This window comes from Lepus europaeus, chromosome 5 (assembly GCF_033115175.1).
Source record: "Lepus europaeus isolate LE1 chromosome 5, mLepTim1.pri, whole genome shotgun sequence".
Classification (NCBI taxonomy): domain Eukaryota; kingdom Metazoa; phylum Chordata; class Mammalia; order Lagomorpha; family Leporidae; genus Lepus; species Lepus europaeus.
Genome location: NC_084831.1, coordinates 157,735,660 through 157,763,565, shown reverse-complemented (window position 1 = coordinate 157,763,565; position 27,906 = coordinate 157,735,660). Strand labels below are relative to the sequence as shown.

At 43.0% G+C, this 27,906-nt stretch overlaps 1 protein-coding gene across 4 annotated transcripts in view; it reads left to right on the top strand.

Annotated features, from left to right (window-relative positions):
• Window positions 1-26,596, top strand: part of ZBTB37 (zinc finger and BTB domain containing 37) — a 33,741-nt gene extending 7,145 nt beyond the window's left edge. For all 4 annotated transcript variants that reach the window (XM_062193004.1, XM_062193006.1, XM_062193007.1 and 1 more), the window contains one exon: window positions 14,112-26,596. In XM_062193004.1, coding sequence (XP_062048988.1) covers window positions 14,112-14,600 — 489 coding nt within the window. In that variant the 3' untranslated portion in view covers window positions 14,601-26,596. The remainder of the gene's footprint in view (window positions 1-14,111) is intronic.
• The last annotated feature ends 1,310 nt before the right edge of the window (window positions 26,597-27,906 follow it).

The window sequence follows — 27,906 nt, the reverse complement described above, 5'->3', positions numbered from 1 at the left end:
TAGATAGCTGATGTTTTTTGTTTGTTCTCACTGGTCTATTTCACTGAAGATTGATTTTGTTTTTTAAAGATGAACTCACCAAGTAAACAACAAATTAAAAACTTAGCCAAGATTCATTTATTTACTTGAAAGTCAGAGTGACAGAGAGAGGGAGTGACAAAGGCAGAGAAAGAGAGATCTTCAATTTGCTGATTTACTCCCCAACAACCAGGACTGGGCCAGACTAAAGTCTGGGTCAGGAACTCCATCTGGGTCTCTCACGTGGGTGGCAGGAATCTAAGTACTTGAGACATCATCTTGCTGCTTCCCAGGTACATTAGAAAGCTAGATGGGGGGAGGGGAGCGCAGCAGTGCTGTGGCACAGCAGATAAAGCTACATCCATATGGGCACCCCATATGGGCACCGGTTCAAGTCCCAGTTGCTCCAATTATACCCAGCTTCCTGCTAATGGCCTGGGAAGGCAGTGGGAGATATCCCAAGTGCTTGGGCCCCCGTACCTACATAGGAGACCCAGAAGAAGCTCCTGGTTCCTGGCTTCAGCGTGGCCCAGGCCTGGCTATTGAAGCCATTTGGGGAGTGAGCCAGAAGATGGAAGATCTCTTTCTCTCTCTCTATCTCTGTCTCAAATAAATAAATAAATCTTTAAAAGAAAGAAAGCTAAATTGGAAGTGTAGGTGTAACTTAACCCCAGGCATTCCAGTATGGGATGCAGACATCCTAAGCAATAGCTTAACCAGCTGTACCACAGCATTTACTGTTACTCCTAACTTTCAAAAATCAGAATAAACACTTCTGCAAGGAAATACTTGTGGATTAAGATTGCATATTTGTTCAGTTGGTGTACTGTACTGATAGTGTCATTGGTATCTAAACCATTGAAAGTTTGTTATGTACATGGAATAGTAATAGCAAGATGTTGCTATAAACTATTTTTTAGTGCTTTTTTTAAAGATGTGTTTATTTGGGGCCAGCGCCATGGCTCACTTGGTTAATCCTCTGCCTGTGGTGCTGGCATCCCATATGGATGCCAGTTCTGGTCCCAGTTGCTCCTCTTCCAGTCCAGCTCTCTGCTGTGGCCCGGGAAGGCAGTGGAGGATGGCCCAAGTGTTTGGGCCCCTGCATCTGCATGGGAGACCAGGAAAAAGCACCTGGCTCCTGGCTTCGGATCGGCGCAGCACCAGCCGTAGTGACCATTTGGGAAGTGAACCAATGGAAGGAAGACCTTTTCTCTCTGTCTCTCTCTGTCACTGTCTATAACTCTGTCAAATAAAAAAAATGTTTTTATTGGCAGAATGACACAGAGAGATTTCCCATTCATTGTTTAATTCCCCAAATGCTCATGACAACCAGAGCGGGGCCAGGAACTCCATCTAGGTCTCCCACATGGGTGGCAGAACCCAAGTGATTCCTTGCCTCCAAAGCACATTAACAGAAAGATGGATCAGAATCAAGTAGCTGGCCTATATGGGATGTAGGTGTCTTGAGCTGCAGCTTAACACCTTGTGCCACAGCAGCCACCCAAATTCTTCATTTTGGGTGTTTGTTTGTTTTTTGTTTTTGGTTTTTTTTTTAAATTTTTGACAGGCAGAGTGGACAGTGAGAGAGAGAGAGACAGAGAGAAAGGTCTTCCTTTTGCCGTTGGTTCACCCTCCAATGGCTGCCGCGGCCCATGCGCTGCGGCCGGCGCACCACGCTGATCCAATGGCAGGAGCCAGGTGCTTCTCCTGGCCTCCCATGGGGTGCAGGGCCCAAGCACTTGGGCCATCCTCCACTGCACTCCCTGGCCACAGCAGAGAGCTGGCCTGGAAGAGGGGCAACCGGGACAGAATCCGGCGCCCCGACCGGGACTAGAACCCGGTGTGCCGGCGCCGCAAGGCGGAGGATTAGCCTGTTGAGCCACGGCGCCGGCCGGGTGTTTTGTTTTTAAGATATGTTTATTTATTTATTTATTTATTTGAGTGGCAGTTGCAAAGGGAGAGACAGAGGTCTTCTTCTTTTTTTTTTTTTTTTTTTAATTTATTTGACAAGTAGAGTTATAGATAGAGAGAGAGAAAGGTCTTCCCTCCATTGGCTCACTCTCCAAATGGCCACAATGGTTGGAGTAGCACCAATCCGAAGCCAGGACCCAGGAGCTTCTTCTGGGTCTCCCATGCAGATGCAGGGGCCCAAGCACTTGGGCCATCCTCCACTACCATCCCAGGCCACAGAGCAGTGAGCTGGACTGGAAGAAGAGCAACTGGGAGTAGAACACGCACCCTAGTGTGCCATGGCGCCAGCCCCAGAGAGAGGCTGATTCACTCCCCAAATGGCTACAACGGCCGGAGCTGAGCTGATCCGAAGCCAGGATCCAGGAGAGTTTTCTGGGTCTTCCATATGGGTGCGTGAGGCCCAAGCACTTGGACTGTCTTCCACTGCTTTCCCAGGCACATGAGCAGGGAGCTGGAACAGAAGTGGTGCAGCTAGGACTTGAGCCGTCATCCATATGGGTTGCTGGCACTGCAACTGCAGCTTAACCTGCTATGCCACAGCACCAGCCCTAAAAGTTTTTTTTTTTTTTTTTAATTAGAATTCAGTGAGAGTGCTTATTTGGCTAAAACAGCATGTAGACAAAAGAGATAATGTTGTCTGGGGATGGTACTGAGCATGAGAAAACCTTAACATAAGTGAAAGTTCATTCTGGTGAGTCTGCTCACCAATTATTTTTTTTCTGCCACAGAGAGCCAAAACATGGCAAGGACTTACATTACAGTAAGAATAACTTTTGATAAACAGACTTGTAAGCTGGAACAGACTACTAAAGTCACTCCTGTACTCAGAAGTAACTCTGAAGCTTTTTCTGGTTTCTACCAAGTGAAGGTTAAAATGCTTGGTCTAATTTTCTAAGCAGTTTATACTCTAACCTGACTTTTCCCACCTCTCATTAGCATTTACTGTCTGTCTCAAATAAGTGGTCTTTCTCCGTGTCAGAACCACGACAAACTTAATCCTCTCTGTGTGCCTTGAATCTGAGTTCCCTCTCATTCCCAGTTGCCTGGATCCATTCAAGTCCTAAATTCTTGTTCCTTCTGCTCTAACCCCAGTAATTTCTTTTTTCCATAGTATTTGAAAAGCAGAAAAAAACATCTTCTGTCTGCTGGATCACTCCACAAATACCAGCAGGAGCCAGGGTTAAGCCAGGTCAAGCCCAGAACTCAGACCAAGTCTCCCACATGCATGGCAGGGAACCACGTGCTTGAGCCATCATCTGCTGCCCTCCCCCGGGTGCACGTTAGTAGGAAATGATGAGCAGCAGAGCAGCCTGGACTCAGCCCAGGCACTCAGTGTGGGATTCAGGGGTACACTGTACCAGACACTCACCCTAGCCCAGTGTTCTTCTTAAACCTCTATGTATTTACAGAGGTACAATGTAATTTTCCTAATTTTCTGCTGACTCATAAGGTGAGCCTTTTTTATGTGCAGTAATTTTGTGTCTCCAATGAAATTGAAATCTCCATGAGGGCAAGTTTTGTAATCTCTTACACCGTCTTATCAGATGCTCAGTATGAGTTTTACCCATAACCACAGTCATGCTTCACTGTTTGGAGAAATGTGTCATTAGGTAATTTCATCGTGTGAACATCAGAGAATGTACTTAGTCAAACAGATGACTACAACATCATCAGGCGATAAGATCTTACAGGACCACCATTGTATATGCAGTCCATCATTGACGAAAATGTTATGGAGCATGTGACTTTAATTCTAAGTTACTGTAGTTATTTATTAAGGACCCAATAAGATCTTTAGCACTAATACACCAAGGATTTTTGACACCCCCTTATTCCTTTCTTTTTTTTTTTAATTTTTAATTTTTATCTTTTTATTTTTTGACAGGCAGAGTAGACAGTGAGAGAGAGAGAGTCAGAGAGAAAGGTCTTCCTTTGCCGTTGGTTCACCCTCCAATGGCTGCCGCGGCCGGCGCGCTGCAACCAGCGCACCACGCTGATCCGAAGGCAGGAGCCAGGTGCTTCTCCCAGTCTCCCATGCGGGTGCAGGGCCCAAGCACTTGGGCCATCCTCCACTGCACTCCCTGGCACAGCAGAGAGCTGGCCTGGAAGAGGGACAACCGGGACAGAATCCGGTGCCCTGACCAGGACTAGAACCCGGTGTGCCGGCGCCACAGGCGGAGGATTAGCCTATTGAGCCGCGGCGCCAGCCCAATTCTTTTCTTTTTAAAACTAAACTTTTCTTTTCTTTTCTTTTCTGAAAGAGTTACAGAGAGAAGGAGAGACAGAGAGCTCTTCCATCCTAGAATTCACTCCCCAGATGACTGTAACAACTAGACCTGGGCCAGGACTGAAACCAGGAGCCAGGAGATTCTTCTGGGTCTCCCATATGTGTGCAGGGACCCAAGAACTTGGGCCATCTTATGCTGCTTTCCCAGGTGCATTAGCAAGGAACTGGATAAGAAGTGGAACAGCCGGGACCTGCACTGTGGCAATAGATTAATCCTCTGCTTGTGGCAGCAGCATCCTATATGGGCATTGGTTCAAGTCTCAGCTGCTCCTCTTCCAATCCAGCTCTCTGCTATGGCCTGGGAAAGCAGTAGAAGATGGCCCATGTGCTTGGGCCCCCACACCCATGCAGGAGACCCAGAAGAAGCTTCTGGCTCCTGGCTTCAGATCAGTGCAGCTCCAGCCATTGCGGCCATCTGGGGAGTGAACCAACAGAAGGAAGACCTTTCTGTCTCTCTTTCTCACTGTCTGTAATTCTACCTCTCTAAATAAATAAAATCTTAAAAAAAAAAAAAAAAGCAAAAAGGCTGGCGCTGCGGCTCAATAGGCTAATCCTCTGCCTGCAGCGCCGGCACCCCAGGTTCTAGTCCCGGTCGGGGTGCCGGATTCTGTCCCAGTTGCTCCTCTTCCAGTCCAGCTCTCTGCTGTGGCTCGGGAGTGCAGTGGAGGATGGCCCAAGTGCTTGGGCCCTGCCCCCACATGGGAGACCAGGAGGAAGCACCTGGCTCCTGGATTCGGATCAGCACGGTGCGTCGGCCACAGCGGCCATTGGTGGGTGAACCAATAGTAAAAGGAAGACCTTTCTCTCTGTTTCTCTCTCACTATCCACTTTGCCTGTCAAAAAAAAAACAAAACAAAAAGTGTAGCAGCCAAGACTTGAACTGCTGCTGATAGGGAATGTTGGTATCACAGGCAATAGTTTGACCTGCTGTGCCATAACACCGGCCCCCAAAAATAAGTAAATATTTAAATATATATATACATAATATATATTATATATATATGTATATATATATATATATATATATATATAATCTGATTGAGAAGCATACATTTGGCGAACTGTTAAGTTACTGGTTAAGGTTCCTTGTATCCCACATTAGAGTGCCTAGTTTCAATACCCAGCTCCACTCTTTTTTTTTTTTTTTAATTTATTTATTTATTTGAAGGAGTTACACACAGAGAGAAGGAGAGGCATAGAGAGAGGTCTTCCAGCCAATGGTTTGTGCCCCAGTTGGCCGCAGCGGCTGGAGCTGTGCCAATCCGAAGCCAGGAGTCAGGAGCTCCTTCCACGTCTCCCATGCAGAGGCCCAAGCACTTGGGCCATCTTCTGCTGCTTTCCCAGGCCATAGCAGAGAGCTGGATTGGAAGTGGGGCAGTCGGGATTCAAACCAGCGCCCATATGGGATGCCGGCACTGTAGGACCAGGCTTTACCCACTACGCCACAGCCCCAGCCCCCCAGCTCCACTCTTGACTCCAGTTTTCGATAACACAGACCCCAGGAGGCAGCAGTGATGCCCCAGGAGATTGAGTTTTGCTATCCACACTGGAAACTTGGAGTGAGTCCTCAATTCCTGGCTAAATAAGCAAAAATTATTTTAAAATATGTTTTAATTAAGAGAAAAAAGAAAGAACCAGGCACTCACTAAACAGTTCCTTACTGTTTGGCTACACAGAATGCCCCTGTGTTTACAGTCTGCTAGTAAATTGCCAAGACAAAGGAATGAAATAATCCACCTGTTAGCAACAGAGAATGGGGAAGCAGCCATGTTGGCCCTTTGTTTTAAAGTTCAGAACAGTGGGGCCGGCACCATGGCTTACTTGGTTAATCCTCCGCCTGCGGCGCTGGCATCCCATATGGGCACCGGGTACTAGTCCTGGTTGCTCCCCTTCCAGTCCAGCTCTCTGCTGTGGCCCAAGTGTTTGGGCGCCTGCACCTGCATGGGAGACCCGGAAGAAGCACCCGGCTCCTTCCTGACTTCGGATCGGCGCAGCACCGGCCGTAGCAGCCATTTGGGGGGTGAACCAACGGAAAGAAGACCTTTCTCTCTATCTCTCTCCCTCACTGTCTAACTATCTGTCAAATAAATTTTAAAAATATATAAATAAATAAGAATAAATAAAGTTCAGAACAGTAAAACTACCAAAGATAAATTGCTGCTGTCAACAAGGACCTAATCTGCAATTTATGTTCATTTCTTTGCTTCTATTGCAACTTTACTACAATAATTTTTCAGTTGAGAGTTATAATGTGTTATTTCTGTAATAAAAGTTCACTGCTTACTAAAATGGGTTACCTTGTGCATGTGGCTAATACTAGAATGACACTCCTTTCTCTTAAGATTTTTTTTTTTTTTTTTTTGATAGAGTGGATAGTGAGAGAGAGAGACAGAGAGAAAGGTCTTCCTTTTGCCATTGGTTCACCCTCCAATGGCCGCAGTGGCCAGCGTGCTGCAGCCAGCACACCGCGCTGATCCGAAGCCAGGAGCCAGGTGCGTCTCCTGGTCTCCCATGCGGGTGCAGGGCCCAAGGACTTGGGTCATCCTCCACTGCACTCCCTGGCCACAGCAGAGAGCTGGCCTGGAAGAGGGGCAACCGGGATAGAATCCGGCACCCCATCTGGGACTAGAACCCATGTGCCGGTGCCGCAGGCGGAGGATTAGCCTATTGAGCCGTGGCACCGGCCCCAAATAAATCTTAAGAGACGGCCGGCGCCGTGGCTTAACAGGCTAATCCTCCGCCTTGCGGCACCGGCACATGGGTTCTAGTCCCAGATGGGGCGCCGGATTCTATCCCGGTTGCCCCTCTTCCAGGCCAGCTCTCTGCTATGGCCCAAGTCCTTGGGCCCTGCACCCACATGGGAGACCAGGAGAAGCACCTGGCTCCTGGCTTTGATCAGCGCGGTGCGCTGGCTGCAGCGCGCTGGCCACAGCGGCCATTGGAGGGTGAAGTAACGGCAAAGGAAGACCTTTCTCTCTGTCTCTCTCTCTCTCACTGTCCACTCTGCCTATCAAAAAAAAAAAAAAAGAGCCGGCGCCGCGGCTCAGTAGGCTAATCCTCCGCCTTGCGGCGCCGGCACACCGGGTTCTAGTCCCGGTCGGGGCACCGATCCTGTCCCGGTTGCCCCTCTTCCAGGCCAGCTCTCTGCTGTGGCCCGGGAAGGCAGTGGAGGATGGCCCAAGTGCTTGGGCCCTGCACCCCATGGGAGACCAGGAGAAGCACCTGGCTCCTGCCATCGGAACAGCGCGGTGCGCCGGCCGCAGCGCGCCTACCGCGGCGGCCATTGGAGGGTGAACCAACGGCAAAAAGGAAGACCTTTCTCTCTGTCTCTCTCTCTCACTATCCACTCTGCCTGTCAAAAAATAAAAAAAAAAAAAGAAAGAAAAAGATTTATTTGGAAGGCAGAGTTACAGTGAGAGAGGAGGAGAGACAGAGATTATCTTCTGTCCACTGATTTTTTCCTTAAGTGGCCAGTGCTTCGATGGGATTCCAGTGTTACAAGTGGCTACTCGCTGTAGCACACCAGCCTGATACAACAGTTTTTAAGTTGGGCAGGTTTTTTAGGGAGTTGTTAGCTCAAGATTATAAATAATATGCATTTGTAGTACTTAATAATAGGTAACATTGAGTATATTAAACACTTTCAGGGTTGGTTTGTTTTTAAATTAATTTAGTTATTCGAAAAGCAGAGTGACAAAGAGTGAAATCGTCCCTCCACCATTTCATTTCTCAAATGACTGCAACAGCCAGGTCTGGGCCAGGCTGAAGCAACAAGCCAGGAACTCCATCCAGGTCTCCCATATGAATGGCAGGAACTCAGGCGGCGCAGTAGGTTAATTCTCTGCCTTTAGCACTGACAGTGGGCACTGGTTTGAGTCCTAGCCATTCTTCTTCCGATCCAGCTCTCTGCTATGGCCTGGGAAAGCAGTAGAAGATGGCCGAAGCGCTTGGACCATCACCCGCTGCTTCCCGGCTCGTTAGCAGGGAGCTAGATTAGAAGCCAAGAATCTGATATGGGATGTGGACATCCTGAATGATGATTTAACCTGCTGTGCCACAACACTTGCCCCCATTAAGCACTCCAGTATAGTAACTCATTCGGTGTTCAAAACAGTTTGTAAGGGAGATGTTGCTATTATATTATATTCATTTTACAGATTATGAACTGAGGAATAGAATGGTTAAATAACTTGATCAAGGTCACACAATAAATCAGAAATAATCTGAGACATCCATCTTGCAATGCAGTCCTTGACTTCACACAGTGTTTCCCACAACTGTTAAGAATTGCCTCTGGGCCGGCACCGCGGCTCACTAGGCTAATCCTCCGCCTTGCCGCGCCGGCACACCGGGTTCTAGTCCCGGTCGGGGCACCGATCCTGTCCCGGCTGCCCCTCTTCCAGGCCAGCTCTCTGCTGTGGCCAGGGAGTGCAGTGGAGGATGGCCCAAGTGCTTGGGCCCTGCACCCCATGGGAGGCCAGGAGAAGCACCTGGCTCCTGGCTTTGATCAGCGCGGTGCGCCGGCCGCAGCGTGCCTACTGCGGCGGCCATTGGAGGGTGAACCAACGGCAAAAGGAAGACCTTTCTCTCTGTCTCTCTCTCACTATCCACTCTGCCTGTCAAAAAAAAAAAAAAAAAAGAGGCCGGCGCCCTGGCTCACTAGGCTAATCCTCCGCCTAGCGGCGCTGGCACACCGGGTTCTAGTCCCAGTCGGTGCACCGGATTCTGTCCCGGTTGCCCCTCTTCCAGGCCAGCTCTCTGCTGTGGCCAGGGAGTGCAGTGGAGGATGGCCCAAGTGCTTGGGCCCTGCACCCCATGGGAGAACAGGAGAAGCACCTGGCTCCTGCCATCGGATCAGCGCGGTGCGCGGCCGCAGCACACAAACCGTGGCGGCCATTGGAGGGTGAACCAACGGCAAAGGAAGACCTTTCTCTCTGTCTCTCTCTCTCACTGTCTACTCTGCCTGTCAAAAAAAAAAAAGAAAAAAAGAATTGCCTCTGCTGGAAATGCTAAGTTGCATATGAGAAAGGGGACAGAACACGTTGGAAATCTGAATGGTGCAAGATTAATTGCTGATTTATTTATTTTTTTAATGAGAGTTAATGGCTTTATTTTTAAAGTTTTATTTTATTTATTTGAAGGGCAGAGTAACAGAGATCATCCATTTACTGATTCACTCCCCAAATGGCTACAACCGCCAGGGCTGGGCTAGACAGAAGTCAGGAGCCTGAAACACTCCACAGGTCTCCCACATGACTGTTAGGAGCCCATGTGCTAGGACCATCTTAGACAGATTTCCAGTCACATGAACAGGAAGTTGGATTGGTGGAGTAACCACTACTATATGGGATGCCATCATTGCATGAGGCAACTTAACCTGTACTATAAAGCCTGCCCCTAATTGCTAATTTAGATGACTCTTTTGTTGTTAATCCAAACTCAGCTTTGACATTTTATCCACTTTGCATTGTACTTTAGATTCTGCTAAACATATAACTCCTTCCTATATAATTTATTAATAAATTTTTATTATTTTCATTTGAAAGACAAGAACAAAGATCTCCTATCTGCTGGTTCATTTCCCAAATGCCCACAACAGCTGGGCTGGAAACCAGAATCCCAGAACTCAATTTAAGTCTCCCATGTGGGTGATCAAGGACCCCAAGTAGCTGAGCCATCATCTCCTGACCGCCTATGGTATACATTAGTAGGAAGCCAGAACTGGAAACAGAGCTGGGACTCCAACCAGGCACTCCAGTCTGGGATGTGAGTATCCCAAGCAGTGTCCTAACAGACATCTAAACTGCTGCTCCAACTACCCAGCCCTATTCCTACAGATTTAAAGAGCTTTTTAAAAATATAGTGGCACAGTGGGTGAAGTTGCTGTCTGCAACACCAGCATCCCCTGTGAGCACTGATTGGAGTCTCAGCTGCTCCACTTCCATCCAACTTCTTGCTAGTGTGCTTGGGAAAGCAGCAGCAGATGTCCCAAGTTCATGGGCCCCTGCCACCCACATGGGAGACTCAGATGAAGCTCTTGGCTTTGGTCTGGCCCAGCTCTGTCCATTGCAGCATATCTCTCTCCCTCTCTATAGCTCTGCCTTTCAAATAAATTAATAAACCCATATATATTTACACACACACAAACACACATATATATACATACAAAAATATATATAGGTAAAATGGTTTTAGAATTATGCAGAATAGGACCAACATTGTGGCCTAGCAGGTGATGCCTCCTATAATGCCAACATCCCATATGGGTTCCGGTTACTGGTCTGCTTGCTCCACTTCTGGTCCAGCTCCCTGCTGATAGCCTGGGAAAAGCAGTGGAAGATGGTCCAAGCATTTGGGCCCCTGCTACCCACGTGGGAGATCCAGATGAGGCTCCTGGCTCCTGGCTAGCCCAGCCCTGGCTGTTGTAGCCATCAGGGGAATGGACCAGAGGATGGGAGATCTCTGTCTTTCTGCTCTCTGTAACTCTTTACTTTCAATAAATAAATATTTCCTTTAAAAAAAAATATATATATATATATATTGTATAGCTAGAGTTAGACAGTGAGAGAGAGAGAGAGAGAGAAAGGTCTTCCTTCCATTAGTTCACTCCCCAAATGGTCACTATGGCTGGTGCTGCACCAATCCGAAGCCAGGAGCCAGGTGCTTCTTCTTGGTCTCCCATGCGGATGCAGGAGCCCAAGCACTTGGGCCATCCTCCACTACCCTCCCGGGCCACTGCAGAGAGCTAGACTGGAAGAGGAGCACCTGGGACTAGAACCCAGTGCCCATATGGGATGCCGGCACCACAGGCGGAGGATTAACCAAGTGAGCCATGGCGCCAGCCCTGATATATTTATTTCTTTAAAAAAGATAAATTTATGAGAGGCAGAGTTACAGACAGAGGGAGAGGCAGAGAGAAAGAGGTCTTCCATCCTCTGGTTCACTCCCCAAATGGCTGCAATGGCCAGAGCTGTGCTGATCTGAAGCCAGGATCCAGGAGCTTCTTCTGGGTCTCCCATGCGGGTGCAGGGGCCCAAGTACTTGGGCCACCTTCTACAGCTTTCCCAGGCCATAGCAGAGCATCCATATGGAAGGCTTAACCTACTATGCCACAGTGCCAATAAATAGATTTTTTTAAAAAAATTAGGCTAAAAAAATCAAATGATTTATGAATGTTGATATCTTGATATGGAATTTTATCCAAAAAATTTTTATCAAAGATTTTTTAATTATTTGTTGAAAGGAAAATAAGTAGGAGCTTCAAAAATTTCGTGGAAAGTGGAATTAAAGGGAATTTTCTACAGACTTTTTGAAGCCCCTCATATTCCTAAACGCTCCTGCCTGCCTTATACGTAGAACCCATGTCTTCAGCCAGTTTACTCTGAGGTCAAACTTTGAGTAGTTTTTAGAATGAAGATAATATGCTAGTGTGGTACCAAAATACTTTTTGATAAAAAGGAATACTATTACTTACCAGTTGTATGTGTTTTTATACAGTTAGCTACTTCTGAAAATATGGTATTAATAATGAGGTCATAAATACAATTTATATTGTTTGTCAATATGTATTCCAGACCATCTGATACAGTAACCATTAGCCACATGTCACATGTGGGTTCTTAAATTTTAATTAATTGAAAATAATTAAAAGTTTACTTCCTCAGTCTCAACATCCGTATTATAAATGCTCAGTAGCCACAGATGGCAGGTGGTTTCTTTATCAGATGGTACAGATTATAGAGAATTCCCATCATCACAGAAAGTTTTTATGACCAGCACTGCTTACATACCTGATTCCTAGACTATATTTGCAAGATCAGGATCCAAGAGGTGGCATAAATAGGCACTGAATCTCTTAACCTTGTAAAATAGGACTTCAGCATAGGCTGCTATGCTTTTAAAAAAAAAAAAATTATTTATTTATTTGAAAGAATTACCTAGAGAGAAGGAGAGACACAGAAATTTCTTCCATCTGCTGGTTCACTCCACAAATGGCCACAGTGGCCAGAGCTGGACCAGGCTGGAGCTAGGAGCTTCATTCAGGTCTCCCACATGGGTGCAGGGGCCCAAACTTGGGGCCATCTTCTGTCTCTTCCACAGGCCATTAGCAGGGAGCTGGATTGGAAGTGGAGCAGCTGGCATTCAAGCTAGTGCCCATATGGAATGCTGGTGTCATAGTCAGCAGGCCCTGCTTGTATTTTGTCAGCTGTTAGTAACTTGTCTGTGTTGCTTGTTTATGGTAATGGGATATAGTGTCCTCAGTTTTTTCTATATTTTTAATTTTTTTCTCAGGTACAGCGTGCAGGAAATGTTACTTGTTTTTTTTATTTTGACAGGTAGAGTTATAGACAGTGAGAAGGAGAGACAGAGAAAAGTCTTCCTTCCATTGGTTCACTCCCCAAATGGCTGCTACGTCTGGTGCTGCACTGCTCTCTGCAGTGGCCCAGGAGGGCAGTGGAGGATGGCCCAAGTGCTTGGGCCCTGCACCTGCACGGGAGACCGGGAGGAAGCACCTGGCTCCTGGCTTTGGATCGGCGTAGTTCCGGCCATTGCAGCCATTTGTGGGGTGAACCAACAGAAGGAAGACCTTTCTCTCTCTTTCTCTCTCTTGCTGTCTGTAACTCTACCTCTCAAATAAATAAATCCTTACAGAGAGGGGAAGAGAGAGAGAGAGATCTTCCATCCATCCACTGGTTCACTCCCCAGATGGCCACAAAGGCTGGGGCTGGGCCAGGTCGAAACCAGGAGTCAGAAGCTTCTTCCAGGTCTACCATGTGGATGCAAGGCCCAAGTACTTGGGCCACCTTCTGCTGCTTTCCCAGGCACGTTAGCAGGGAGCAATGTTGGAAATGGAGAGCCCATATTGGATGCTGGCATTACAGATGGCAGCTTTACCCACTATGCCATAATGCCTTACTTCCCTCAGATTTTTTTTTTTTTTTTTTTTTTTTTTTTTTTGACAGGCAGAGTGGATAGTGAGAGAGAGACAGAGAGGAAGGTCTTCCTTTTTGCCGTTGGTTCACCCTCCAATGGCCCCTGCGGCCGGCGTATCACGCTGATCCGAAGCCAGGAGCCAGGTGCTTCTCCTGGTCTCCCATGCAGATAAGGGCCCAAGGACTTGGGCCATCCTCCACTGCCTTCCCGGGCCATAGCAGAGAGCTGGCCTGGAAGAGGGGCAACCGGGATAGAATCCGGTGCCCCAACCGGGACTAGAACTCGGTGTGCCAGCGCCGTAAGGCGGAGGATTAGCCTGTTGAGCCATGGCGCCGGCCTGCCCTCAGATTTTTTAAAAGTTATGTTAATATCTCTACTTTTTGGAGGTAATTAATTTCCTGTTTGGTTCCTGATTAAAAACAAGCAGGGGTGGGAGCCGGCACTGTAGTGTAGCAGGTAAGGGCCACTGCCTGCAGTGCTGGCATCTCATGTGGGTGCTGGTTCAAGTCCTGGCTGCTCCACTTCTAATCTAGCTCTCTACTATGGCCTGGGAAAGCAGTAGAAAATGGCACAAGTCCTTGGGCCCCTGCACCTGCATGGGAGACCTGGAAGAAACTCCTGGCTCCTGGCTTCAGATTGGCACAACTCCGGCCATTGCAGCCAGTTGGGGAGTGAACCAGCAGATGGAAGACCTCTCTCTCTCTCTGCCTCTCCTTCTCTTTCTAACTCTGACTTTCAAATAAATAAATAAATCTTAAAAAAAAAAAAAAAAAGAAGAATGTACTTAAAAAAACCAAGCATATATCTTTGTAACAGGTGAAAATAAATTTCTTCGCCTTTAATACATATGTGTGCTTAATGATATGTATTCTTTGTTGCTTATTTTGCTCACCTGGTACAGGTAGAAGAGTCAGCAATGATGGGGGTAAGTGGCTATGTGGAGTATCTCCGAGAACAGGAAGTATCTGAGCGGTGGTTCCGGTATAACCCCCGTCTCACTTGCATCTACTGCGCCAAATCTTTCAACCAAAAGGGGAGCCTAGACCGCCACATGCGCCTGCACATGGGGATTACACCATTTGTCTGCCGCATGTGTGGCAAGAAGTATACCCGGAAAGATCAGCTGGAGTATCATATCCGCAAGCACACAGGCAACAAGCCCTTTCACTGTCATGTTTGTGGCAAAAGTTTTCCCTTCCAGGCTATCTTAAATCAGCACTTTCGCAAAAACCACCCTGGCTGTATACCCTTGGAGGGGCCTCACAGCATCTCTCCTGAAACAACTGTCACATCGCGGGGGCAAGCTGAGGAAGCGTCACCGTCACAGGAAGAGACAGTTGCTTCTGGGGAAACTGCGCAGGGCTCTGTGTCCACCACGGGGCCTGACTGAAATAGTGAGGGGAAGGGGGCAGATCCTCTTCCCCTTTGGGCCGTAAGCAGCCTGCATCCAGGCTGTGGGCTGGTACTTAGATTCACAAAATGCCACATCACTAGACCAGAAGATGCTCCCAAGATGTTGCCAAACTAGACGATCAGCAACATCCATAGAAGCACTAAAGGCTCTTCCCCTCCTCTTTCCACCTCACATTTTGGAAAGTAATCAAGCAAATCAAACTTTTAATTCAGGGATCAACAGCCTTGGTTTGTTAACTTTGTAAGAAAAAATTTTTTAATGAAACAGTGATAAATAGTCATGTATCCGCCAGTCACGTTGAACACTGTACTTTGGTCCATATCATCTTAGTGGCTGTAATTGCCCAGGTCTAAACAATGCAGCAGGAGCCTTGGCCGTCAGGAGCAGCCAACACCAGAGAGAATGAGGTAGTCACGATGGTGTGAGGGGAGTTGGTCGTCTTCCTTCCCTGCCTGAACATGCATTTTCACATCTGAAGAAAAACCCAATGAATACCGATGGTTCTGTTGTTTTCAAAGGTTTGACTTTGTCTTTGCCCTGACTAGGCATGTCGTCCTTGGTCTGAGCGTTGCATGAAATCAGCCCTCTTGGAGCAGTATTCTAGTGGGCAGCAACACCTAAAGCACTTTAAAAGGAAGTGAAGTGAGCCGCAAAGCGTTTGCAGTAGGTACTGCTACATTTGGAGGCTTGAATGTTGGGTTCAGGAAAGGAGGAGCAGGGAAGAAAGTGTTTGTGTTTGGCAAATGTCAGACAGCGCAGAGCCATATTGAAGCTTCCTGATTCATATTTGTAAACCATAATGTTCCATTCTCAGGTATTGGGACATGGCTCTGGTTCAAATTAATTAATGCGTTAAGCTGACTACCAAAGTTCCATCTAGTCTCCTTGGCTCCTGCTATCATATAACAGCAATATTGTACTTCAAAAAAATGTCATTTTCCAGTGAAATGAGCCTGGATTGTATTTTTAAATCCACAGGTCTCCATATTTGATAACTTTTATATGAAGTTTTAAACACATTTTCTTGCAATATTGTGGTTGAAGAAATTCAACATTATGGTTCTTCTTGCAATCACAATTACATTTCCTTCTACATATGTAAGACTTTATATTTTCATTCCAATAGAAGAACCTCACTTAAATCTATGTCTCGGGTCTGCAAACCTGGAAATTCATAAACCAACCATCAGCAACTTGCTGGTGACTCCAAGAGCTTTGATTTGTAATAATACACTACAGGGCACTTAACAGAAAACATCATGCACAATCATGTTGCAATAAATGATCAAGGGATCAGTTTCGATCAGGTTTGGTTACTTAAATCATTCCTAAGATTTTTTAAAACTTCAAGGGACCTTTTTAGTAATTCTGGATATTTCTGAGATTCATAAGTTAGCACAAAGAGAGAACTTAACATGGAGCTTTAGTTGCCCTGTCTTGCATACAGAGCGAGGAGGAGGAATAGCAAAGGATGCAGGCAAGTAGATGCTTATAACTTACAGTGCAAATAGAAAAGAGAAAATCTCTAGCTTCTCATGATTGATCTTTTGTTTTAAGTATTTATGTAATGGTTTAAGAAGTTGTTTTGATGCAAAGACATAGATGATTGTAAAAGAGATTTGGGAGAAAGGCTGGTCATTACCACCAGCAGTGGTGAGCCATTTCTGAGAAGGTTAATTATGTGGTCCTTTTCTGAGAATGCTTTGTGGTATGTGGAAAGATGGGTAGAAAAGAATGGCATTTCTTTGATGATAGAAAATTAGAATGCAAAAGGTAGCTCTTAAGCAATCTGAGAATTGTACATGTACATTCACCTGCATCCCATATTTAGAGAAAGATTATTCTCTTCTGGAAAAGCATAGAAATGAATCTTTTATAGGAATATGAAGATACTATCATTTGATAAGAGCTTACCCTTAAAGGCTTCATTGAAGCTGCTTTTATCTTTAGGAGGCATAAACTGGGGCATCCTTCTCTTTAGTTTGGCAACAACATGATAGGGTAAAACCTGTCTCCAAGATCCGTCTTAGGGACTGGCTCTGCCCTGTGGCATGGAAAAGGTAGAGTTAAAATTAGATTGAAATCCTTTGAGTTTCAGATGGAAATCAAGGATTTCGATAAACAGATTTTTGCCACTAATAACTAGAAGAGGTCTCATGAGAAGTACAGAATATGCTGCTTCTAGCCTACCAAAAAAATTTCAAGTCCATCTTACTTTTGATAAGTAGTATGCTAGAAAGTTCTTTATTGCATTGCTTTTTTCACTTCTTAGATTATATGTGAGAAAATAGAGCTTTGTAAACTATTACCAAATTGTAATGGTGAAGTGCAGTAATATCTGTAAACAGGAGCTTTGCATTATGCATCAATGCTGCCTCCAGGATTAGCAACAAACATTTTAAATGAAGTAGAGACTGTCTTAATTTATGTAGAACTGGTACAATGTTCTTCCCTTTTCATTTACTTCTAACAGGTCTTCCCTGTACTGATACTGTGAGTAGAGAGCTTCCTCGTAGCCTCAGACCACACCAACACAATCATATGTGATTGTTCTCCTCTTGGCATAACCAGAACCAAGAAACTGAAGAAACTTCAGGACAGGGTAGCCTTTAAACAGACTAAAGCATTGAAAGCAATCCCCCCGTTTTAGTTAGTAGAGATACTACTATTCTAAATATCTGTCCAGGATTCTTATCCAGGCACACTGTGACATTGTCCTCATTCTTAGCTAACATCTCTGTAGAATTAGTAATGTTCTATTTACACTAATGAATACTTGTTTCGGGTGTGCATGGAGGATATACTAAATGGACTGTGGGTGATGCTAAAAACTCATTACCAAATCTTAACTTGCACATGTCACCTTATTAAGGGAACTGCATTAGCAATGAGAGCTAAAATCATCAAGTACTTTAATGCCATGAAATTGCAAACATTGGGACCATAATTTTAATTTTACTAAGTGTCATTTAGTAGCAAAGGAGCTATTCAGTATTCTCAGCAAAAGATGAGAGATGGCAATATATTAATCTACTTTCTTTCTAAGATGTACATTTATTCTCTCTGAAGTCTGATCCAAGTATAAAGTATAGATTGGCATGAACAGTAACACTGTACTTAGGCAGGAAGGCTCTTTCTAATGACTTGTTCTCTTTTTACTCAGAACCACATTTACCTCTGAACTAGGTTGAACTTTATTTTATGTAAGTTACGAACTACCCCCCACACACAATTTTGTTATAATAGAGGGTTAAATCTAAGCTTTAGTATGTAAAGTGAATTAGATTGTAAAGGCTCAAGATTGGAAAAGTAGAGAGTAGTTAAGGAACATTTTCCTGGGGTTTTTTTCTTTTTCTTTCTTTCTTTTTTTTTTTTTTTTTTTTTTTTTTGGGCATTTTTTAAGTTTTTCCAACTTCCTCTACATAAGTGAAACATTCTTCCAAAGATAGTGTGATGATAGAAGTAGTCTGTTTTCACTCAACCTCATTGTTGACTTTCTGGCTTTGGATGGAAATGGGCTGGTAGAAGAATAAAATAGGGACCTTCACTCTTACAGCTGAATAATCTGTGGCCAAGAAACAAGTTTTACAAAGTTTTAGCTGTTATTTGACACTGTTTCTTTTTACTGGCAAAAGCTGTATTTTGTTTCACTAGAAAATCTAATTTAAAGAAATTAAACCAGTAAATAATGGAAGGAAGTTGAACAAAGGCAAAGCCCTTCTGAGCAATAATGGGGAGGTAATGAATTAGAAAGGATTGGAATTCTGGAAGTTTTTCCTTTTTTTCAGATATGGCAAGACAAAATTTCTTTTTCTCAAATGCCCTTCCCCTAGTCCGTGTACTTGTTCAAGGAATAACAGATGAGTCTTTATTGAAACTCTTTACTTAGGCCTTATGGGAAAGAGTTTAAAATATTGAACTATTTTTTTTTTCCAAAGATTTTTTTTACTTTACTTGAAAGTCAGAGTTACACAGAGAGAGGAGAGGCAGAGAGAGAGAGAGAGAGGTGTTTTCCCATCCAACGGTTCACTCCCCAAGTGGCTGCAATAGCTGAAGCTGCGCTGTTCCGAAGCCGGGAGCCAGGAGCGTCCTCTGGGTACCTGACACGGGTGCACAGGGGCCCAAGGACTTGGGTCATCTTCTGCTGCTTTCCCAGGCTATAGCAGAGAGCTGGATAGGAAGTGGAGCAGCCGGGTCTTGAACTGGCACCCATATGGGATGCCAGCACTTCAGGCCAGGGGGTTAACCCGCTGTGCCACAGCACTGGCCCCTGAACTATTTTTGCCCTTCAGATTTAGAAGCAATAAGCAGTTGTCAGTTACATCCTAAGTATGAGAATATGTCCCTTAGCAAAGTATATCCTTAGAACCATTAGATCAGTGTTCAGCAACCTAAACCAAATCCTGAGACTACCTGCTTGTGTTTAAAAAAAAAAAAAAGGTATTGTAACAGGGCCATACCAGTTCATTGTGTATTCTACAGTGGCAAAGTTGAATACACAGCCTACAGAGTTCGGAAATCTTTACTGTCTGGAATGGACAGAAATTCTGTTAGATTTGGAAGCACAACCCCCACCATTTTGTCATTCCTACTATTTTGCCTTTACAGTAGTTCTGCTGAGGCTTAAATTGGTGCTGTCACACAGCATCCATCTCTGTCAAAGAGGTTGCCAGCTTTTGTAAGTCTCCTCTCATAATCCTCTTTGTGCTTCTTCCTAATTCTCACTGCCTTAAGGGCACTTAGGAAGGGCCTATCCTTGGCCTTCCCATAAAGGTACAGGTAAATCCAAGTTTAAGATAGTAGTTATAACATGATAATCTGAAAAATAATTTATGCATCCTAATGTCGGACTAAATGAGTACCATGTCTACCAAAAATACTGTTAAAATTTTTAAGTAAGCTTTGCCATTCCTTGAGTTAACCTGAACTGATTTGCATAATGTGGCAATAATGAATTTATTCCCACTAAGATAAAAAATAATTTCTGTTGAGTGTTTTGATTCATATCCAAAGTACTGTTTTTCTAGATTACAGGCCTCTACCCCTTCCCTGTAGTATAAATCTTCGTTTTAACTTCTTCAAGTAAATTCACTCTGTTACCATGTAGAACAGTAAAAAGTGAAGTCTTCCTCCTCTTATCTCTGGATGAAACGTTGAGGATGTCAAATTCTTCTTAGATCTATCTTTGTATCTTTGTTACTGTCTTTAATTTTTCTAAATATATATTGGAGCATTATGTATTTGTGAAAGTGTTCATTCTTCTTACTTCTACCAGATACGGGAAAAATGGGAAATGTTAGGGTGTCAAAATAGAAATCCTTGCAAGAGAAAAAATAGAACCGTTCTCTACTTGGGAAGAGTAAATAGACTGCTGAGTTAAATGTATTTACCTCAACAGAGTTTTCTAAGCTGTACTCATAGGGTACAAAATGAGTTTGATTCTTTGTTGTGAGCTCTGCCAACATTGACAAACGTTCAGGTGAATAGTAGCCTCCTGGAGGGCACCTCTTCATCCTTAAAGTTGCCTTCTTCTGATTGGATGTTACTATATTTTTTGATATACTCTCTGAGTAATAGATAATCTTCCCTTATGAAGTTCAGAGTGTTTGCCCTAGATGAGATCCGCCTTGTCTTGGAGCACTTAGACCCATAGTAACAGTAAGTTCTTGAGATTTTGGAGTATTTTCTGATTAACCTGGGGTTCTAATTAATCTGGGATATGGGACTTAGAAGAAATTGGATTTGGATAGCCCAGTGAGTCATTTTATCCCACCCTCTTTGAAGTCCTGAGAATAGATACCATGTCAGTATGAATCCCTTGGAAGCAGTGTCATTTGTCAAGCGTTCTGACTTCTTTGATCATTTCCTGCCTTATTTCTTGTTTGCTTTCCCATCTCTCTCTCTTTGTCTTTAATCTTCTTATTCTTAAATGGTGCTTTTCCCATGGCCAGTGTTTTTACTTACAAAGTAAGTAGGCTTTCTTGCTCAGGACAAACCAGAGTTAGATATCATTAGTACCTTAAAACATCTGGATAGTTACATTCCATAGGATAGGAAGAGAGATATCACAATTTGAAAGATGTCTGTACAGATGGTCCAGTCTTTTTGTATTAGACTACCTTTTCCCTCAACTGTGACACACAGCAATGACTTCAGAAGACGAATATTACTTGAAATCCACATTTTCTTTATAGGGTGCATATATAAATAAATTTCTTCTCTCTCATCTTTCCCATTATCTTTGTATCAGAAATACCTCCCATTTTAACACAGTTAAAACGTGCCCAGTGGCTCAAATAGTGGAAGCTTTAAATAGCAAAGCTAAGTTATAAAGGCAGATCATTTAACTTTAAAAGAAATCTCTAATGCTTGCTCCTTTCCTATCTGTTCAGTAAGCACTTTTGAGGAAGCTAGAATTCACCATCGAGTTCAGACTGTTCTGTTTAGTATCTTGTCCTGGACCACAATTTAGTATACTGTGAATCCTAGGATTTGAGTGAATTCATAATGCCGGAAGTTAAAGTTACTCATGAGAGCTTATTTTGTATTATATGAAATCACTTATCATCAATGATAAGTAATATATATGATAATCTATTCTAACAAGTAAATATTTAATACTTTCTGGTACCAAATAATGGGCTTGGAACTTTATGACAAAACTGGTTTTAGACACGGTTTAGATATGGCTTTCTATACTTGAGAGTCCCAGATGAACTTGGCTGTAGTCTGCGATGTATGCATTTTAGAAGCCTGCACTTTTTATCATAGAGACAAAGATCAAAGAGAAGATAACAGAATTCTCTATTTTTAAGTGCTTTCCAGCATCACCTTAGTTAGTCCTCTATAATAGTAGTACTAAAAGTAGCCAACTCTGCTGACTAGTGTGCCAGGCACAGTTGTATGTGCTTCACTTAGCTTAACTCATCAAACCCTTATGACAATCCCATGAGGTTAGATAGTTATCATCATGTTAGAGTTTAGGAGAAGAAACAGACACAGCTTGGCTCAGGCAGCCTAACAGTAGAATTGACGCTTCTAATAGACCATGGTCTTTCTATTTAAGTGTAATTATACCACATTTTTTTAAGTGGGCAAACAGATGATCCCAAGATTGCACAGCTAGTAAATAGCAGAACCAGTATTTACTAATCTGATTCCAAAAGTCCAGACTGTCTTCACTATATCACATTGACTCTATTCACTCTGGAAGAGTTGGGGTGAATTGGAATATACAGTAGCTAGTAACAATTACTGCTTTTAAATGAACTTGTTTGTATTTCAAGAGTAAATGACTGGGGCCGGTGCCGCGGCTCAATAGGCTAATCCTCCGCCTGCGGCGCCGGCACACCAGGTTCTAGTCTTGGTCTGGGCGCCAGATTCTGTCCCGGTTGCCCCTCTTCCAGGCCAGCTCTCTGCTGTGGCCCGGGAGTGCAGTGGAGGATGGCCCAAGTGCTTGGGCCCTGCACCCGCATGGCAGACAGGAGAGGCACTTGGCTCCTGGCTTCGGATCAGCGCGGTGCACCGGCCGCAGCGGCCATTGAAGGGTGAACCAACGGTAAAAGGAAGACCTTTCTCTCTGTCTCTCTCTCACTGTCCACTCTGCCTGTCCAAAAAAAAAAAAAAAAAAAAGTAAATGATTGGGAAACTTCTTCAAAGGATGGTACAGTTGATCTTTGAGCAGATCTGAATCGTGACTTTTCTGGGGATGTTGCCTGCTGATTGAGAGGAGTCACTCATTGGGTAGGTCTGATAAGAGTGAGTCAATGAGGAAAGAATTGAAAAGTAGTGCTCCAGTTAGCCTATTGCTATGTAACAAACTACTGTAAACCTTGGTGACCTAAGACAACAATCATTTTACCAGCAAGGACTCATCAGGGCAGTACTGCTCCCTGTGGTGATGTCAGCTGGTGGTATTCAGTGGGTGGTTTGAACTGGTTTGGAGGATCCAAGATTTTCTCACGTGCCTAACACCTCAGTAGGGAGGGCTCTTCTCTCCATGAAATCTTGGAGACTCGCCATGTGTTCTCTCCATCAAGATAATCAGATTTATTATATGGCTGCTCAGGCCTTCAAGATGGTGGGCAGAAGGTGCCAGTCCTCTGAAAGGCCAGGTCCCAAACTATTACAGAGTCAGAGTCACCACCGTACTGTTGGTCAAAGAAGTTAATGGTCAGCCTCGATGTAAGGGAAGAGGAAATACCATGCTATTTTGAGGACACACCAAGAATTTGGAGCTGTCTTGAATCAGTTAAAAATAACATTAGATTTTTTTTATTGGTACTGATTCTTCTGTGTTCCTTACATCATTTGTTGGTACCATATAAACCATTTATTATGATAAAGGAGCTAGAAGGAGAATGAAACAAATACTAAGTGCATATTTTCATTAGTATTCCCTCCTCCCAAGATTCATCTATATTTTGCAAAACTTGGCATTTTTTCCATTTTGTACTGTGTTCTAAGTTGTGATCATTTGCCTGTATTTACTGTGAAGCCACAATAAATGTACATCCTGAGCCATAAATACTCCAAAGGGAGTAAAAATACTATTTTAGGATTTGATTTTTTAAATATGTCAGCTATATTTTAAGTTTACAAATAGGTAAAAATTCCTGTGGTATAGAAAAATTATATGGCTACTAAATCTCTTTCAACAGGAGTTGATATCAGATGGCTGGATGGAGCATATTCTTGAAATAGCAGAAGTTTTATCTATTCCCATCTCTACCTCCTATTTTATAATTTATAACTAGAAGATAAAGTGCTTCCTCTTGTTCTTAATGTCTTTCGTACAGAAAAGTCCATTGCCTAGATTTATATGTTGTTTATCTTTTAAAATTAGCAATTGCTAGCAGCCTCCCATTTTAAAACCAAATCATTTAATTTTTTATTTTTAACTAGATCTGTCAATTTGGGGGTGCTTTATTTAAAACTCCTACAAACTTAACAATAATTGGACTATTCCTGCCTTAAGATGAAATGACAGTTGACTTCTCTACAAATGATCTCTCCAAATCTGTACACTTTGGAAGAAAGGTTTGAAATGACCCATTCCATGTGCAGTGGATTCCTGGAGAATCAGCTGTGAGGGCTTCTTGCTAGTCATCCCCAGATATAGTAAAGAGAGCTGTTCCTCGATCAGACCTCAGGAATTGCAAATACAGGAAATAAAAGGGGTACTCTGGGCCAAAGACTTAATGTAGAACACTACAAAATGCTAGGAAGGGAAAAAGAAGAATTTGGCATTTGTAGTTGGGAGACCGGAGATGGATTGTTTGAGGCTAAAGCATGAAGTTAACTAGGTTTTATCATATGATGTTTGGGGCAAATGTTAATGAACGAAATAAAAGCCTTAAAGCTCTCTTTTTTATGCTAACTTTCACTCTGGTATAAGCTACTTGCCTCCAAGTCTACCCTTTGTGACAGAGAAGGCCTTTGAAACTAGTTCCAGAGAATGAAAAATGGTCTGATAATGTATGGAGCTGTCTCTCATTTTGAATTAGAGCTCTTTAGGCCCTTCTTTAGATTCCCTGTGAATCTGAAGTTTGAAGTCATTTTGTGGTTGCACAGAAAATAAGCTTCTGTGGCCCTGAATTGCAAAAAAGGACAAAGTCAGATAAAAGGGAACCTTTTATAGAATGACAGAATATTTTCACATCAAAGACCTATAAACTGATTCAACCCAGTCAAAACCACCTGAGTGAGTAGAAATTCCTTAAGGTTTAGGTTGCTCCTTCCAGCCACATCTAGAAGCAGATGGTTATGACACATTTGAAGATGATCTACTGAGTTTCCTATAAAGTAATAGACTCTCAACTATAGTGGTTAGGAAGCATGGACAAAACAAAATTGCTATGCAGGGAACAAAGCTTAAATGTGTTTCTTCTGGAAGCCATGATGGTCAGACAGGTCACTGAAATGTGACTTAGATCCACCTGTAGAATGGCTATCAGATAGCAGAAATATTTAGAATTTATATGATATATCTAATATTTTTACAAAAATAACTTTAAATATGTAACTTGAATTTTTTTGAGCCTGTTTTCTTTTCTTGAAAACTGGCCCAACAAAAATAACACTAATATAATTCAATTATATATGCATGTGCATTGAACATAAAGTAGTATACTAAAGAGTTCATGCAGATAACTTTTTGTGGGAAGTTTGGCTATTTTCTTAATATCTTTTTTTTATAAATATATGTTTAGAAATGTATTTACTCATTCACCGTGACTGGTAGCATAGAAGCATTTTATTAGCTGTATCACTGATTCTAAAAATGAAAACTCTTGGCATAGTAGGCCATGAGAGCTTTTTGTTACTTTGTATTTTAGCTAAAAAATTTATTTCTTGCACTTTCTATTTATAAAGCTGTTGTAACACAATGCACCCATGTAGTGTAGCTTTTGTATTTAGCGATAAAGAATGGTAGGTGTTAAGGTGTTAAAACCTGGCAAAAGGAGGGACCTCAAAAAAAAAAAAAGTATCTTGGCTTTCATCTACCTGAGAAGGGTTGCAATTTAATACAAACTTAGTTGAACATGGCTGTGTGCTGTTGTGAGTTGCAATATTGCTGTGAGTCGCCAGCTACATGTATGAGAGTTTGTATGTATATGAGAAAAGAAGTTTAATGAAGGCAGAAAAGTCAATGTAAAAATTCTACCTCCCACTACTGACTGAGCATTCAAGATTGCCCTGTAGCTCTTGGGCATTGTCCACCCCGATTCTTTTGTATACTCACTTCAGCTCTACCTCTGAACATTTGGCTGAAGCAAGAGTGTAGCTTTTTATAACAAGAAAGGAAAGCCAGAACCTAAAACAGGGAGTCCACAACATGAAATTCTTGTCACGATTTGATGTTAGTGTTTGATTTTATTGCCCAAATCAAGCAGTGTCAGAATACTTGGGTTTGGTGTGTTTATCCACTGGCTTCTATTTGGCAAGAGTACCCAGGGAAGGTGGAGTATTTCTGTTGGTCTTTTAAAATGCACTCAACTCAAATGTGAAACATTTGTTTGAATCCCTAATTTCTTTTGTAATTATCATTTTGCAGTCCATTTTGGGGGGACTGGATTTTAAATCATATTTTCCTGATAATGAGCCTTCTGCCAATATCTGACATAAAGATATGCATGACATGGGTTTTTGAATGACCTGTTTTGCTTTTAGTCACTCCAAAGAGAGATATTCTTTCTTTTATGCCAGTATCATTTTTAATAGTCAAGATAGCTTCAGTTATAAAATGCCATTAGGCAGACCACCTAATAATCTGTAAATGCAATTGTAGCACTCAACTGATTTACCATTTGAGGCACTATACACTAAACCAGGTCAGCTTTACTTACCTTTGAAACATTTGTTAACAGCTGAGGAGGAACTGTTGGCCATTTGACAGTTACCCTACAATCCTTCCCACCTTCTCATTCTAATGTGCTGACTGGTTGTAATGTCTAGATCAGGGTTCTTTGCTTAGGAGTGAAAAAGGAAGAGACCGTTTTCAGGTGTTTAGAGGTTGGCATCTGTGTTTTAGGTAATAATAAGTATTTACTTTCTGGTAACTTTAGATAGGGCAGTGGTGATAAAGAGAATGTGAAATTTCAAATAATGAGACAAGCATTACTCACAAGTGATAACTGATGTAATAATCTCTGACCAAATATAATATGAATCTTACAGGGATATGAGGTTGAGAAAAATCATACGAATCTATTCACAGCTGGGTTCCCCTCCGCCCAGGAGGGTGTTAAAGGTAGAATAGTTCTCAGCATATAAGCCATGCTAATATCCTAGACTAAGGAATTAATTGCTTCTTAAGAAAATTTTTTCTCTGGCTTATTGTTTGTACCCAGAGTCTTGCCCTAGGCCTGTCCCCTGATGTTTTGCTGTAACACATACTTAAGGTGCAATCTTCCCTAAATTATTATTGTACTGTTGATATTACTGCCAATTACAACCAAAGTGATTTATGTAAAAGCAGATAAGTAGAAATGCCTAGATGATTTCACTGAGGCATTTTAAATCCATGAATCCGGAAGTAAACCATGGATTCTTAACTTTCTTGCCTCTGAGTTGGGTGAACACTGGACTTAAGCTTTTTATTACAGAACCAGTTAACCTAGGCCAGTAGTCACCCATTTAAGGCTTCAGAGTAGAATTGGCCTGGGATCCCGTCTAGAATTGACATTTAATTGGCCTGTTACGCAGTCTGGGCTTTAAAAGCTCCTAGATGAGTCTTATGGGCAGCCACAGTTAAGAATTGCTGCCTAGGTAATCCTTATTGGTCCTTGGCAAGATAAGCTCAATCTAGTAGTCTGTGACATAAGAGATCCTTATTGTTGCCCAGGCATGACTCTCAATTTAAAACTTGACAAGGGACAGATGGTAAAGTGGATCATCCACTTGTCCTCAGAGTAATTCAAGAGGAGAGCTTGCTATTCATCCACTTAACTATACCAAATATAAAGTATGCATACATAAGTTAAGTGTTTGCCCTAGAATCCTCTTTCCTTTGCACATGTGATTTCAGTGGAGATAGCTGAACTCTGCTAGCTGAAACAGAGCACTTGAATTTATTAAAAGAGCCAAATGCAAGCTGCCTAGGGTGATTTCTCTTTGTAAAATAAACAAGTAGCATTCAGTTAATGGAGAGGAGAAGAATCCTGTCTGGGATGGTAGTGAGATACCTGATTATGACTCTTAGTCTTGGCTTCTAAGTGGAATCTCAGTGCCAAGTGACTTTCATTTTGCTTGATTCTTTGTGAATGAGTTGAACTAGCTAAGGCTTAAATATTCCTAAATATTTTATTACATGTGAAAGGGGTCATTTCAACATCTTTATTCCGGGATGTCAAAAAATGGAAACCATTAATTTCCAAATGAGGTTCCATAGCTTCCATTCTTCTCACTCCAGATAGTGAAGATATTTTAAACTCTGTCACAGTTTGTTACCTACCCGTGGCGACCTCCTCATACATGGCACATGGTAATAGGGAAGAATTATTTCATTACCCATTAAAAATGAGAACTGCTGTTGAAACTAGGTTATCAACTGACTTCTAACTCATAGAAGGAATTTGTTTTAAAGGGCAAATTCAAAAGTAACAGTCTCTTTACTGAGAGTATTTGGACACCATATGAAATCTAATTCACATATCGTCTAAAAACAATCAGGAATTTGAACTTCAAATAGGTGCTGTGTGCAAGGAGAAACAGTAGGCCAAGAGAAAAGTTGGTTGGTGTAAAGGAATGAATTAGCACCAGACTATGAAATCTCAAGGCC